The 14,819-nt window shown below is 40.9% G+C and overlaps 1 protein-coding gene across 3 annotated transcripts in view; it reads left to right on the top strand.

The window, feature by feature from the left end:
- STAU2 (staufen double-stranded RNA binding protein 2) overlaps positions 1-8,742 on the top strand; it is a 142,028-nt gene extending 133,286 nt beyond the window's left edge. For 2 of the 3 annotated variants that reach the window (XM_082233818.1, XM_082233819.1), the window contains exons 14-15: positions 5,984-6,072; positions 7,689-8,742. In XM_082233818.1, coding sequence (XP_082089944.1) covers positions 5,984-6,072; positions 7,689-7,782 — 183 coding nt within the window. In that variant the 3' untranslated portion in view covers positions 7,783-8,742. Of the gene's footprint in view, positions 1-5,983; positions 6,073-7,688 lie in introns of those variants that run through there. The other variant, XR_014222179.1, reaches the window with a different exon arrangement.
- The last annotated feature ends 6,077 nt before the right edge of the window (positions 8,743-14,819 follow it).

Here is a 14,819-nt window from a genome sequence, read left to right as displayed (position 1 = left end):
CCCATTTGTGCTGCCCATGCAGACTTTGACTCTCCATGCTTTACCCATCCTCAGACACTTCTGCTTCCAAATTCATCTGCAGAATTATAATCTGCTGCCCAATGCATTTTCCCTCACCTATCTCTCCATAGTTAAACATTGGGGGACGAGGGGGAAGTATATTACCAGATCTCCTGGAATTTGTGTGACACTGGGGAATGGACAGCTGGACCATAAAGGGAGCAGCATTGAACAATATCTGGTGCTCCGGGTAAGCAGAGCCTGCCAATATTTAGTGGTCAGAATAATCACCACCTGCCAACACCTGGCAATCAAGGGAGAGGGCATATGGTCTTATAAAACACCTGCTGCAAAAAAATTAGGAATCGTGTAAAGAATGTGATAGTGTTACAGAACCAATCAGATTATGCTCTGGAGAGATAACAATAGGTGGTGTGGTGTTAGTGTAGTCAAATAAGGGAATAGATCAGCACCCTCACTGGGGAACAATTACCCTCATCTCCTGCTTATGGACTTCCCATGGGCTTCTGACAGTGGGAAACAAGATGCTGGAGTGGATACGTCTCTGATCCAGAAGGGCCTTTCCTTTGAAATCCTGAACCACTCAGCTTTCTCTCAGTCTTAGCTCTATCCCACAGGGATGTAGAGAGGATAGAATGCATGTTAACTGCTGTTTAGAACAAAACCTTAATTAACTCGTTCACTTTGCAGCAGAGGCTGGCAGGCCAAGCACAAAGACTTTGCATCCCATTTGTGCAGCATGCTGAAAAAGGGGTGGGGCTTTGAGGTGGGCTTTAGTTTTTGCTAAAAGAAATTTAGTTCATAGTGCAAAGGTGGAAGTGGTGCAATGGTGGTGCAAAATATCAGCTTCATTTAAAGGTTAAAAGAAGTTCTAATGATGGAGAAAGTGTCTATGGCAGTGGTTCTCATGCTTTTTTGTCTGGGCCACACTTTCAGAATAGAATTTGCTCGTTCCACACCAGTTTTTTGTATTGTTACGGCTAAAATCTGGGTGCGGGGTTACTCTGCCACCCAGCTCATCGGACTAAGTCCGTGGGTCCCTGCGGAAGAAAATGAGCTCAGCCGGACACAGGAGCAAACTGCAGAAGGTCCAAGTTTATTGCGCAACAGGTTCAAGGCGAGATTGAACAGCGAGAAAGGGGGTGACATGAACTTTTGAAATTTCCCTCCATGTCCCAGAATACAGTGCAAAATACCTCCCAGTTACATCACGAATACATTAAGGAAAGGTTGGGTTACACAGATTACATCATGAATACATTAAGGAGAGGTTGGGTTACACTGGATTAACATATGGAGGAGGGAGGGGGAATATGCAGAGCTGGAGATATGCGCAGATAAGCACATCCTGAGAAGACAATGGTCCATGTACGCATAGTCTGTCACCTGGCATTGCCCGAGGAAAGGTTTGGCAGAGTGATTTTGACAGGATTACTTGAGAGATTATGGAGGACAGGGGAGGGGTGATGGAGTCCTAGAGAAATTGAGCAAATATATTGTAGTGAAGAAGACATGCCCCCCCTTCCGTAACAGTATTGATAAGGATTACATTGAAAAACAAAAAGAAACAAAATCATAGCAATGCTTGATTTTGATAAGATATGTATCCATATTCTGCAAAAAAAACACCCTATACTATACTATACTATACTATACTGAAATGTTTCAAATGTTTCTTTGATTGTCCTTGAATCTTTCCGCCACACTTGCCATCCTCTCCTGCCATACCAGTGTGGCATGCCACATCCTTTATGAACCACTTATCTAGGAAGATTGGCAGCATGAGGAGGGTTCAGAAATCAGATATCTTTAATTAAGCACAAGCTTTTGCAAGGAAAACCTCTTAAGTGAAGCATTGCAGAATGTAATGCTGACCACACCTTTTTTATTGCATGGTCATCCCTGCTTTACCTGGATGCAATTTTAGGCAGTCATCTAAAGTATTGTAACAAATCCTACCCTGTTTTTATTTTACACAATATTTTGTCAGATAGATGTATTTCACCTTTTTATCCTTGGCATTCCTTCAGCGGGAACAAATGCTTTTGTTCAGCATTGCTGCTGACATTCCCTTCAAAGACATAGAGATAGATGTTCTGAGTAAAGAAAGAAGCAGAGGTTCCCATGAATGAATTCTGCAAACAGCGTGAGAAACTAGGTTAATATTTCATTAAGGAGCTACAAAATAGCAGTGCGGCAGGAACACAACCTGAAGCATTTAATGGGAGCTCGACAATGAAGCTGTTGAATCTTTAATCCCATTTTGTTATGTACTTGCTGCTCTCAGTTGAAAATAGCAAAGAAAGCAGCTGTGACGATAGTTCAGGAAAGTGTTCCTATTTTGAATTTTTTTATTTATCATGCCTATGCCCCACTCTTGTTCCATAAAGCTCAGTGTGGCAGCCATATGGATCCCAGATGGACTCGCATCCAGGCAGGCTTAAAGTGCAGGGCATTTCTTAGCTTCTGCACTAGAACTGCAGTGTGCATGTCTAGCATATAGCTCTGCTAGTTCTGTACAGCACATACATGCTATTTGTTTTCTGCCGTCCAGAAAAGTGATAAGCCTTATATGAGCTGATTAAAATGGAGCTTCCGGCATGCCTGTGCCACAAGTTGTTGAAAGGTCAGGCGTCTGATTAGCATTCACAAAATACCAACATACATACTGAATATTACATTGATGGAATTCAGCAAGAGGTGGAATGGTGGGAGAAGAGCTCTAATTGTTTCAGTTTGTAGAAGGAAAGGGGAGATGTGATTGTGGTGTTAGAGTGGGGCAGCAGCGCTTGCTAAGCTGATCCCAGCATGAAAGGAGTTGGCAACATTAATGAACTGAAGGTATCGCTCGCAAAGGAATGATCAGCCCCATATTTTTAATTTCATCCAGCACATTTACATCCCAGCCCAAGGGGGCTCTGAAAGTGTTGTTCAGGTGATTTCCACAATTTTTAAAAAAATCACATTTAAGTCTGGGAACATGAACAAAAATAACATGGTGTCCCTGTGGAGCTAGGGTTTTTGAGGTTGCATCCTGCCTTTATCCATCATCTTTCCTGCAGCCCCCCCCCCCCGGCAACCATTGGTGTCTTCTGAATCTAGAACTTGCTAGCCCCATGAGGCAAGTCTTCCCTTGCTGGCAGTTCTTCTGTCTTCCAAAAAATGCTTACCAACAGCAAAGAAAGTGATTCTCATCTATAAAAGGAGTGCCTTTTATCTGCTTTGGTTGGTGAGATAGTTACACTTGTTCCTGGACCGAGATACCTCGGCCGCTGTGGCCCTCCCACTGGTAATCTCAAGATTGGATGACTGTCATGGGCTTTTAGTGAGACTCCTCTTGAGCTTTCTGCTGCAGAATGCAGCCACTAGGTTATTGGCTGGGACCTCCCACTGACACCATGTAACACCTCTGCTGAGGGAGCTGCACTGGCAGTCAATAAGCTACTGGGCGGGTGCAGTTAAACATTTTGCTTTTAGAATTTAATGCCCTAAATAACATGGAACTTGGCTACCTGAGGGATTTCCTTGCCCCATAGATTCCTGCCCAGCAACTGTGTTCCTCAGATGGGGCACAACCAAGAGTACCGCATGCCCCAGAAGTGTGTGTAGTATGCTGTAGAAACTGGGCTTTTAGTGTTGCAGCTCCAGCCTTCTGGAATTAGTGGCCAGCTGAAATAAGACAAGCACCTGGCGTTGATATTTAGATAGCGATTGAAGACATATTTGTTTAAGAAGGCTTTCCCTGAAGTGTTGACCCATTCATTTTATGGGATATCTATATAGGAATGTTATTATTGCTCCTGCATAACTGTGTGTGTATTCTAGTAGTAGCTAGTAGTACTTCTTGTTGGAAAGGCTGTAAATAGTGGGAGTTGTGAGAGTGTGAAGAGGTAGAAGCATTCTGAGGTTTGGTGTTTGATGAGTGCCAAAGACTATTAGTGCCAACAATAAGAAAGCATCCAAAATTAGCACTTCTGTCCATTTTTTAAGGGAACAATGAGGATTTGGCACAGAAAGACTCATTAAAGTACAGTCTGAAGGAACTTGGTATAACTTGATTAAGTTTCCAAACAGAGAAAGACCACGTTGAATGCCACCAGGAGCACGCAGTTCATTGTGGCATGATAGTTTTCAAGGTCGCAGGAGGGAGGCATAACATATTAACCATTAAACAGAAATAAGAAAAGCTCTATTCCTTTCTCTCATGTTGATTTGTATGTGTGGGTTGTGTGCATGCGTTTTATGTTTTTATTGTTGATTTACTATAGAACTTTGAAAATTAAAATCATTTTTTTAAAAATGTGTTGCACCACATCATTGCATTGTGAGTTACCATACCTATTCTTCACTTCATTGGCTGTTACCTGAGAGAGTGAGGGAATTTGCAGTTAAGTGATGTCACATTTTGCATCACTTGATGTTACAACCCCATGTCTGCCACCAGAGGCGTAGGAAGGTCAGGTGGTACCCTATGCAGAAAATTTCTTGTCACGCCCTCCCCCCACCTCCCACACATTGATTTTTTAAAATTTTTTGCCTGCAAAAATGGTTTTACATTATTTCATATTTTCTTACAAAGGAATGTGGATTCTGGGCCTCTGATAACAAGTAGGTGGCTATGGACAGATACATAAATATACAGGATGGATTGTGTTTTGGCTTGTGTTATTTTATTTATACTTATTTTTTATTTATTTAATAAAATTTATTTTTTAAAACCTGCAAAGTGGTTTACCAAAGCAAAAAACAAACAAACACCACAGCAGCAAAATCAAGAAAAATTAACAATCCTACTTTAAAACATACAAAAGCTAAAATATTAAGATTAAAATTACTTCAACTTTCTAAGCAACTAGGTATCCTTGCCTAAAGAAGATTGCTTTTAGCGGGTGCCCAAAAAGCGTCTAGCAAAGGCATGTGCTTTGTTGCAATAGGCGGGGAATTCCAAAGTGCCGGTGCTGTCACAATAAACAATGCAGTACAGATATTATGTGGAACCTGTAGTAGTGCTTGAAACTACTGAAGGGGAGGTTTTATTTATTGTGATTTCACCATGCTCTGTATTATCTGAAAAGGAAAGCATTTATTCAAAAAACAGGACTGCGCAGCAGCAATCTAGTCTCATCATGATCAGTGGGACTTATTTCCGAGCCAATGGTCCATTAGATGGGCTGCAATCCTATGCACCCCTTGCATCCAACTTGTACCTAAAACTCTGCACAAGCCTGCACCAGAGAATTGTAGAGTTGGAAGGGACCCCTGAGGGTAATCTAGCCAAACCCCTGGGGCAATGCAGGAATCTCAACTAGACCATCCCTGACCCTGCTCCACTGAATTGAAATTTCAGTCTTCATGACATAGGAAAACGGCCAAGTAAACAGCTATTTTCGTGGAGGAGGGTCAAGATATTAGCTGATATGCATTACATTTCATATATAGCTATATAATCCCTTGTGTAGTGAGATAAGAACAGGCATTTTCAAAAAAAAAGTTTTCTATGAACCGCCCAGTAGGGCAGTAATTGTTCCTTGGTAATTTGTCACCCCCCTCCATGATGGCACCGGGGTGAACCGCCCCCCCCTTCCTATGCCCCTGTCTGCCACATTGGCTAGTTTTGGCCTCAAGAGTAGCATATGAAGCAAGGAAGTATGGATCTAGGTAATCTAGAGACATGTAGATTGCTTCATTTTATACAGAGGATGCTTGTTTTAAGGTACAAAGCAAAGCTGAGCACAGAAAAGAAAAGTATTAGCCAGTCTTTCTCACCATCCAGTGTGGGGGGGGGGAATTCTCTTTGTTCACTAATCCATCTCTTTTTCAATGTATCTTTATAGCCCTGAGCTTTGTCACCGTCCACTGTGTCCCTGATACATATTTGATGTCATGAAACATTCCATGTTCATTGCTAATAGTATGCCTACTTCAGTATCTATCATTTCTCTTTAATTCCTCTGTGTTACAGGCAGCTTTAAGTGCCTTGAAACAGTTTTCAGAACAAGGACTGGATCCACTTGAAGGAACTGTAAAGCCTGAAAATGGTTCATTTGAAAAGTAAGACCCACTTTCACAGTATTCTTTTGGGAACATGTGTGCTTGCTTAACTGGACTTTTTACATGAATGGTGTAGATGTACTGAGATCTTTCGAAAATACGTGGCCTCTTCTGATCTCATAGTCATGTAAACCTTGTAACAATTTAGCGCCATTGCTGAGAGTAGGTTTCAGAATCACTTTGGATTGTTATTAACCGGGGTCATTTAGTGTGCTAAGATGAAGTATAAATTTAAATAACAAATAAATAATTTGACCATCCACATGGGCTTTTAAATACATGAAATCTGTGAATTCGTCATATTTTAGAAACATATTTATTCTTCGCAGCTGCGAGATCCCATATAAAGATGAGGGCAGGTAGTATGAATTTGGTTTTTGACCTTAATAGTTTGGAGTCAGTTTCCTTCATTTAAGCACTTCACAAGGTACATCTCTCAATAATCCAGAATACTGAGCATTCTGATGTGCACAAACAGATTGATACCTTTGTGGAACTGCTGTGCAAGCAAGCTTCCTATTCATATTACTAGAGGAAGCTGCACTTTCATCGAGGCTGCTGTCTCTTGCACATAATTGAGGGTGGAGAAGTTCCATGTCCACATCATATTTCCTTTAGCCGCAATAATTTCTAGAACTGGTCAAATACCTCTGACAGTGCAATCCTATACATGTCAAGAGAGAATTGAGTTCCACTGAGGTCAGTGGGACGTATTCTGAGGTGGGTATAGCATTCTCACCTGAGCTGCATAGTGGGCATTAAAAAATGTCAGTCTGTGAAGAACTCCAGAGCAAGGCAAATTTTGTTGCTTTGCTATTAGAGCTGTGAAGGCCCAGGGAGGAAACTGTAGAAGCGGCAGGGAAACTTTTTAAAAAATCAATTTTCTAGTTGTTTTCTCAATTTGTTTATGAAAAATGGGGGTGGGGGGAACCTAAATCCATTTCCCCCTGGCCCTTCACATTTCTATTTGCAAATAATATATCCCACAGATTATGCCAGATTTCCATGTATTTCTGATTTGTGATGTTAGTGCTGTGATAAGCTTCCTGCCTTGTGAAGCCTGCAATATTATAGATGAGAAAAAGAATTGAAGTACGCTAGCTTTGTACTACATTAGAGTTAAATGAAGGATGTTAAATACACCACCTGCTCTACCTTTGTGCGTGTCATTTCTGTTTCGTTTTTAAGTATGCAGATGCAGACATCAGAAACAATCACATACAGAGCGTACAGATTGATTGACTATAATATTAGATGAATGTACCAAAAGTTTCAAATTGTTTGTGCACTGGGCATGGGTAGATAGCTGTATTCCTCTTCCTCTACCTGAACCTGGTTTGGCTGAACCCCAGACAGGAGCATGTTTTTGTTAAGCAAGCGATGTTGGAGAAAAGCAAGAAGCTGATATATAGTGGCTATTTGTAAACTAATTTAATCAGAACCATTTACCACATGATCTCACCAGCATAGTATCTGAACATAAATATTGTTGTTTCACTTTAAAATGTCCCCCCTTGCGGTGACCTTTGAATCTCATGTGCCATCTGCTAATAAAAATGTCTTAAAGATGTGCAACCCTGGACCTTACCGCTCTTGTTAATGTATTAATCTTTCAGACAAGTCAAGCATCTGGGAGAAAACGCAGACAATAAACAGACTAACTCAGGCACCATTGCTCAGGACTGCAAGGATTCAAAGGCTGTCGTCTAGGAGCTTCCCAGCACCCGTGGCTGCCACTGCATCCTTATAAACCTGTCAACACGCAACAGGGTGTATGTGTACAAGGAAATGAATGACTAATACCATTATTTGAGTCTTATGTGAAGACAACACTATTCTAACACAGGAGATAGTCTACATGGTACTGTTTATTGAATGGGGGAGAAATAAATAAAACTGGCTGTTTCCCCTCCAAACCTTAAAAAACTACTGGAGGTTTAAACAGCAAATAATTAACTAAGACTTGGTTGGAGAAATTAAGTTTACAGTTGCTTAATACTCTGGAGGAAAGGAAAAGTCAACATTAGGTTGAGTTATACGACTCCTTTATAGTGTAGAATAAGTTCAGCTTTCCTCTCTTTTTTTTAATTATGCTTGAATATTTTGAAATTAATCAATGACAGTGCTGTGAGAGTTGTAGTTGTTGTCTTCATATATAGTCATACAGCTTCTCTTTCTATGCCAACATTATGCATTCTTCATAGTCTTATGGAATACATTATGCCTGTAAGATGCACGACTCCAAGTTGTTTGCAAACTGAAGTTTAAATCATGACAAGTATTTGCTTGAACGTTAATGACCGGTCACAATACGCTACAAGAGAAAGCAGTGATGGTATTTGATTTCCCTTGCCATTCGTTGATTGAAGAGACACCTTGCTTCCAAGAAACACATTCCCCCCTTTGTTCTCTGTTGTGTGAAACACATCGACACCTCATTCTGTGTTTTGCGTCAATCTCTCATTCGCATCAACTGAGTGTTTTTAATAACTGCATTCTGACCACGAAAAGTAGAAAAGGATGGCAACGTCATCTCAGAGGACAAAAAGTGGTGGAGCAGGTGTGTAAAACTGCCAGTGGGGCAGAGACAGAAATTTGCATTTTTATTCTGTACTAGCATATACAAATTAAGCAAGTGGCCAACGCAGTAAAACCACGTCAGTTCATGTATACAGTGGTGGTGTCATCTCTTCTTTAATTTGTGATTAACACTAGTGAAATGTGTCACCTACACTAAGATAGGAGGCTGCCTTAGACACTTCTCCCCTTCCCTGTCTCAAAACACAAAAAAGAATACAGTAATATGCATAAGTTGCAAAATGTCTGCACGTCACAAAATTTGCGTGTGTAGAAATTTGTGTTATCTCAATGTGTTTGTGTGTGTAAAACAAAGTGCATGCATGTTCATCGGGCTTCCCCACTGCAGACATGCCTTGGGGAGGGGCCAACACAGGACTTGGCAGCAGGGGCAGGGCATCTGAGGGCAACCCTGCTCTCCTCTCTCACATGATTATTGTGTGACCCTCAATGTCCAAAGAGGGCTAAAGAAAATTCCCAAGCGCAGTAAAATCACCAGCTCTTGGAAGAAGAGAACTGGATCCTCTTTTATGTGAACAGACCTTCAAATTTGCAGATACCCTCAAGTCTATAGGGCACTATGAAGGCCTAGAAGCTTGCAAGATGGGCACTAGCATGTTAGCACTTGCCTAAAACTGTATGGGAGTACAACTCTAACAATGGAAAGCAGTTTCTGAGCTGGCTTTCTGTCCACTGCTTCTTAATATCAAGAGGAATTCCGAGAGCTAATTTTCTACCCATAGTTATATTTCTTTAAGTGTTGTCACTATCTAGCCACAGGCCTTACATGTTAATATTCATAAGCCTTCTCTCTTCTCTGTGAATTCCAACACCTATCTAAGCAATTTCCTGAGAAAATAATCTTTTTTTATTCTTACTAGTCCTACGGAGCCGCAGGCAGGATTTGTTTCTGTTACCCATGATACCATTTTTGCAGAGCCAGGTTTGAGATTCATTAAGGATTGAGGCTCAGTGCAACAGTTAGAAATTATGTAGTATAGCTACTCTTATTTTAAAGGGCTAAGGGACCCATTTGTAACAGGTTACAAGCCTAATTTTATTGTCAAGTAATATTTTAATTAGGCCCTAAGGCCCTACGAAGCACACAAGAGAAGGATTTTCATCAGGAAAACCAAGGGCCTAATGCAATTAAAAAGAAGGAATTTGAACTGGTCGATGTCAGCCCAAATGATGGCCTCCAATTGCACATTTAACCTTTCGACAGATGGTGCATTTTCTTTACTCATATGTGAATGCTGTTGTTGTTTTTTAATTATTTGTTTTTGGTGACCCTAAAACTACTGATACATTGTCTGCAGAGCTCTGAAGGCTCTGCAATGAGATTATTAAAACTGATCCTAGCCAAGAAAACGATCTGTTTGCATCTGGCGCATGGCATAGCTGCAAATGTCCTACAGTCCTAGAATATGGCCTCAGTTGCAGAATCTGTTTTCTGCTGCAGAGGATATGAAGTTTAATTTCTAAAGGACCCCATGACTATAATGAAAACCTGGCTGCAGATTAAGCAAACTTCAGTGCATTGTTGCATTCACATCTAGTTTGTGTTGGGTCCTATGGAATACCATGTTGGACGTGTATTTATGTTTGAATACAAATTGTATTGTTTATTTAGAATATATATTTACATATGACATTTTTCAGGAAAACCTGCAGAGCATTTCCCCCAAACAGCAGAAAAATCAAAATAAAGCATAGCTAGTTGACATCAATTGGAAACACTGCATTTAAAAGGCTGGGAGCGTAAGAATGTCTGGTGCTGAAAGGATAGCGTTCTTGACATCAAGCAAGTCTCCCTGTGGAGGGTATTCCACAAACAAGGAATCACCACTAAGAAGACTCTGTCTCTGGTAGCCAGCTGCACTAGTCTGGATTGTGGGGGCCCAAAGAGGAGGAGAGCCTTTGAAGATGACTGCAATACTGGTTAGTATGGGAGTAGGCTTTCTTTCAGGTACCTGAGCCCCAAGCCTTTTAAGGTAAGTACCAGCATGTTGAATTGTGCTCAGGAACTGATCAAAAAGCAGTACAGTTCTTTTGCTACAGCCATTTATGTTCCCATCAACAAGTCCTAGTCCACAGCCAGGTGTATATTTCTATTCATCTGCTTCTGAAATAACTGGCAATTAATTTAAGAATAAAGGGAAAATGTTTGTGGATCTCAGTTTATTTCAGGATAGAAATAATTGTTCTATACTATGCTCTTTATTTGTGGTATAATTGGCTAGTTTGTTCTTTCACTGTGAATAGTTATGAACTATCTTATTGTACACATCCATCCCAAATATTGGGGAGATACACTGAGCTGTGGGCCAACATGTCATGGGGTGAATTATGATAGGAGCCTATGCAGAGTCCTTCTTCAAGCCCAAATAAGTAAATACCCTCACTCCAGGTGGCATTTCAAATCCTTCTCCCCTTGAACTTGAATTTACCTGTTTTGGTTGCTCCAAATAGGGAGATGTGGAGAACTGGGGTCATTTTGCATTGGGCACTTGGGCAAAGATCTGGAAGTCAGAGTGACATGTGAAACAAACTCTTTCACTGGAAATGCATTTGGTACCTTGTGTCAACATCGCTGTATCATTGCTGGTAAAGGCAGGCAGGATTCATCTGATCCGAGATGCCAGTATCGGTGGAGGGTACAAAAGGCAATGCTGTAACAAAGCTTTGTAATAACATCCTCTGCGATTCACTTTTAAAATTTGTTGGGGAGGGTTGGTTCCTCCTTTCTGCATGTCCTTGTTTAGTTCATCTGTGCTCCCTGACACTTGTGTATTATCAAAGAAATATTAATGGCTAGAATTCTCAATGAAAGTATCTAATGCTTATAGAATTTTGCATTGGTGTAGAAATGTTTATCCATATCATCAGTATATTTTATTATAATTGAATCAGAGAGCAGTGTGTTTTCCCTGCAGCATTCTCTGCAGGCCTCCTATTGGGGGGGAGCATCTTGGCTAAGGCCATCTAATTGACGGACTAATTGAAGTTTCTGAAGGGCATGCAGATATTACCAGAATGCTCATGCCAACTCTTGCGAAATAAAGAATATTTTCAAGAACCATGAAAGATGATCGGCAGAATGAGCCAACGTTATTAAAAATGACTTTTTATTTCTAAAAACAGATCCAATATTTTCAAGACTAAGAGGTCTGAGTAATGAGGAGTCTAAAGTTTTGTTTCCATGAAAAGTATTGTATAAAAAACTGCCTTTGGGGCCAAACTTCAAATGTGCTTAATCTGTCTCCTTTCGTTTTGATGGCAAAGCAGGCATGGAACTTCGATCTGCATTGGACCTTGTAGCAGTTGTCTGTTGAAAATTGCTGTCCCCTGGCAACTTTTTTTACCTCAGATGTACTGTTTACTGCAAATTTATTTTTTATTTGGCACCTTCAGGGACAAATAGTAGAAAGGCAGGGGTGATGTTCAGCATAAAACTGGTGTGGGCCCCTGATCCAGATCATGAATGTGAAGTGGAGCAGTGGCCCTATTCATATATCCCCCCTCCAAAATTAGAGCTGTTAGGAAAAGCACCCTGTGACTAACATATTGTGTAGTTTCACACTTAAGAGAGCAGATTGCAGAAAAAAATTGATTGCCACCTAAAAGAAACATAGCATTTGAGTGGGCTCTTTGATGAAGGTAGTTTTTAAAAGAAGTTTCAAATAATTTGTAACTCTTCTGATTTAATCAGACTACTTTAAAGACAAAGCACAGAAGAGGCTAGATATGCACTTAACACTCCCACTTTCATCTTTGCTGAAAATGGATCTGAAGCTTGATATTTTTCTATTAAAGATACTTGATATTCCCATCAGATAGGGTGCTTTTTCCTTATTTTTGAGAACCACAGTAGTTGTGAAATAATTTTAATTCAACAGCCATTCATGTAGTCTTTGGAATTTCTTCCTCATAGGTTAGCTGCTGCAGCTCCATGAATCTTATTCAGCAATAGATTTTCAAGCATCCCTGGCAACTGATAAAACTTTGGAAGCCTGAAGCTACTTTTAATATTATTTCATTACTTGTAGAGAAGAGGGGCAAATAAAGTCTTCAGGTTGGTTTCTATAAAACAGGTTTGGGGATCTTGTGGCTCTACAGATGTTGCAACTCTTATCACCCGCAACCCTTGTTTATGATGGCTGCAACCCTTGTCTGTGATAGCTGTGGCTGACGGGGGTTGAAGTCCAACGACCTGTGTGGGGGGGGGACACAGGTTCTCCAGGCCTGCCATAAAGTTTTCCTCCCCAGATATTCATCCGTAGACACCTGAATTTGAACTGCATCATGACTATTTGGTACTGAAAGGAACTGTGACCTAGTGCAGATTATTCACAAATTTGACTCTCACCTACGTGCCTTTTGAATTACATCACTGTCTTATACCTAGTCATGAATCCATCCAGGAAACTCCAGCTGGTTTAGTGTGCAGGTGTTCTCCTCCTCAATCATAAGGGCTACCATCAGCACCTAGAATATTTAATTTCAAGTGCAGTTAAATCATAGTGAGGCTCTCAAGGGCCATTGAGACAACCGAGGAAGGCAGTTTCATGAAGAGCAAAATGTTTCCCTCTCAGTGCTGGAAAAGCAGATCACCTCCACACACGTGACACATGCAAGGTTCTTTTCAATACTGCTCCACTTGCTACATTATTTATTTATGCATATTTTATGGATCCTTTTTTTCTGTCTGAAAAGAAATGAGCCCACCAAAGTTGCTTTTTAAAGGTCTGTTGATTTCAACAGGAGAGAACGAAATATGTGAGCCTTCCCATTGAAACCAGGGCTTAAGTATGCTTAACTTAGTGGGATCATGTCCTATTAGCATTTTTTAAAGAAAAATAGCACCAGTGAGTAACAGCATGTGTATCCTTAACTTACTCTGAGAGGCTTATTAGCTATGCCATACAGGAAGCACTGATGTAGCAGAACGAATAGCTATTTTGCCATGATTAAGTCTGAGTTTGAATCCCTGGCCTATTACAGTGAATGGGACAACCTGGATCTTTCCCTACAGCATCCTAGCCACCACCTCTATCCTGTGAACTGCTCATTATAGGCACCAGTATGTGTAAGAAATTCATTATCCTTAATTCTAAATAAGCAAAAGCCTTTCTGTTCAGAAGCTAAAATCTGTTCGCATAATTCCATTTTAGCTGGAAATGACACAATTCCCTGCAGCCTCCATGGTGTGACTACGCACAAATACATCTCAAAGTGATTTTAAGTAATTCCATCATTTGAAGCAATGCTGGTTAGACTACTAATCATCTTATGCTACGAAAGGAGGCTGCAGCTCTCAGAGATAGCAGTTTCGGTGAGCCACGACTTGGAAGAGAAACTAGTAAGTAGTGGGTGAATCATAAAGCACATTATTGGCTCAAGGGAGGCAACAGCAAGCCATGCAAGCTGAGAATTATCCAACATTCCTCTGTGGCTGCACATTACAGGGGGAAATTCAGAAACAGCTGGCAAGCTAACTTTTAGCAAGCTTGTCCATGGCTGATCGAACCACAGTGTTCGATAGTAAACAGTTTGAAACCCACTGGTTCCGTACAGCTTGGGCTCAGAGACCAAATGGTTGGGCAGGGGGGAGTCAAAGGGCAAGCCAGGACCTGGTTGGCACAACTGGGTTGAGGGGAAAGGAGATGAAATTGGGCTGAAGCATGATCCAGTAAACTTAGAAGAGACAGGCAGGCAGGGCTGAGCAGGATTCCTGGCATATGCTTCATGTTTTGTGATTTTAAATCTCTGCTGGAGTTCTCTCACCGAAGTGTACTTGCCCCAAAGTTGGATCTTGGCATCCAGGAATTCTCCTTTCCATGTTATTTTTTTGCTGCACCAACACTTACGTGGTTTGGAATTGTTAGTTACACTGAATCAGCATATCTGTCACTCAAAAGACCTTCCACATCATTTGGAAACACCTGAGAACCAACCCCAATTGTGCCCCAACTTTTAACAAGCTCTTAAGTTAGGAAACGCATGTTTGTTTGCGACGGAGGCTGATTTAAAGGCTTTGTAAGCCTAGATTTTGCATTTAAGAGTTTGTTTGTTTGTTTTCCGTCATTCTGCCATATTCCTCTTAGAAGCCAAGAACACCAAGCGCCTGAATTCCTAAGTGTGCTGATCTAATGTGAGCTGTGCTGTTT

This window comes from Podarcis vaucheri (genome assembly GCF_965113315.1).
Source record: "Podarcis vaucheri genome assembly, chromosome: 8".
Classification (NCBI taxonomy): domain Eukaryota; kingdom Metazoa; phylum Chordata; class Lepidosauria; order Squamata; family Lacertidae; genus Podarcis; species Podarcis vaucheri.
The sequence above is the reverse complement of the archived record's forward strand: the minus strand, read 5'-3'. Positions and strand labels throughout refer to the sequence as shown.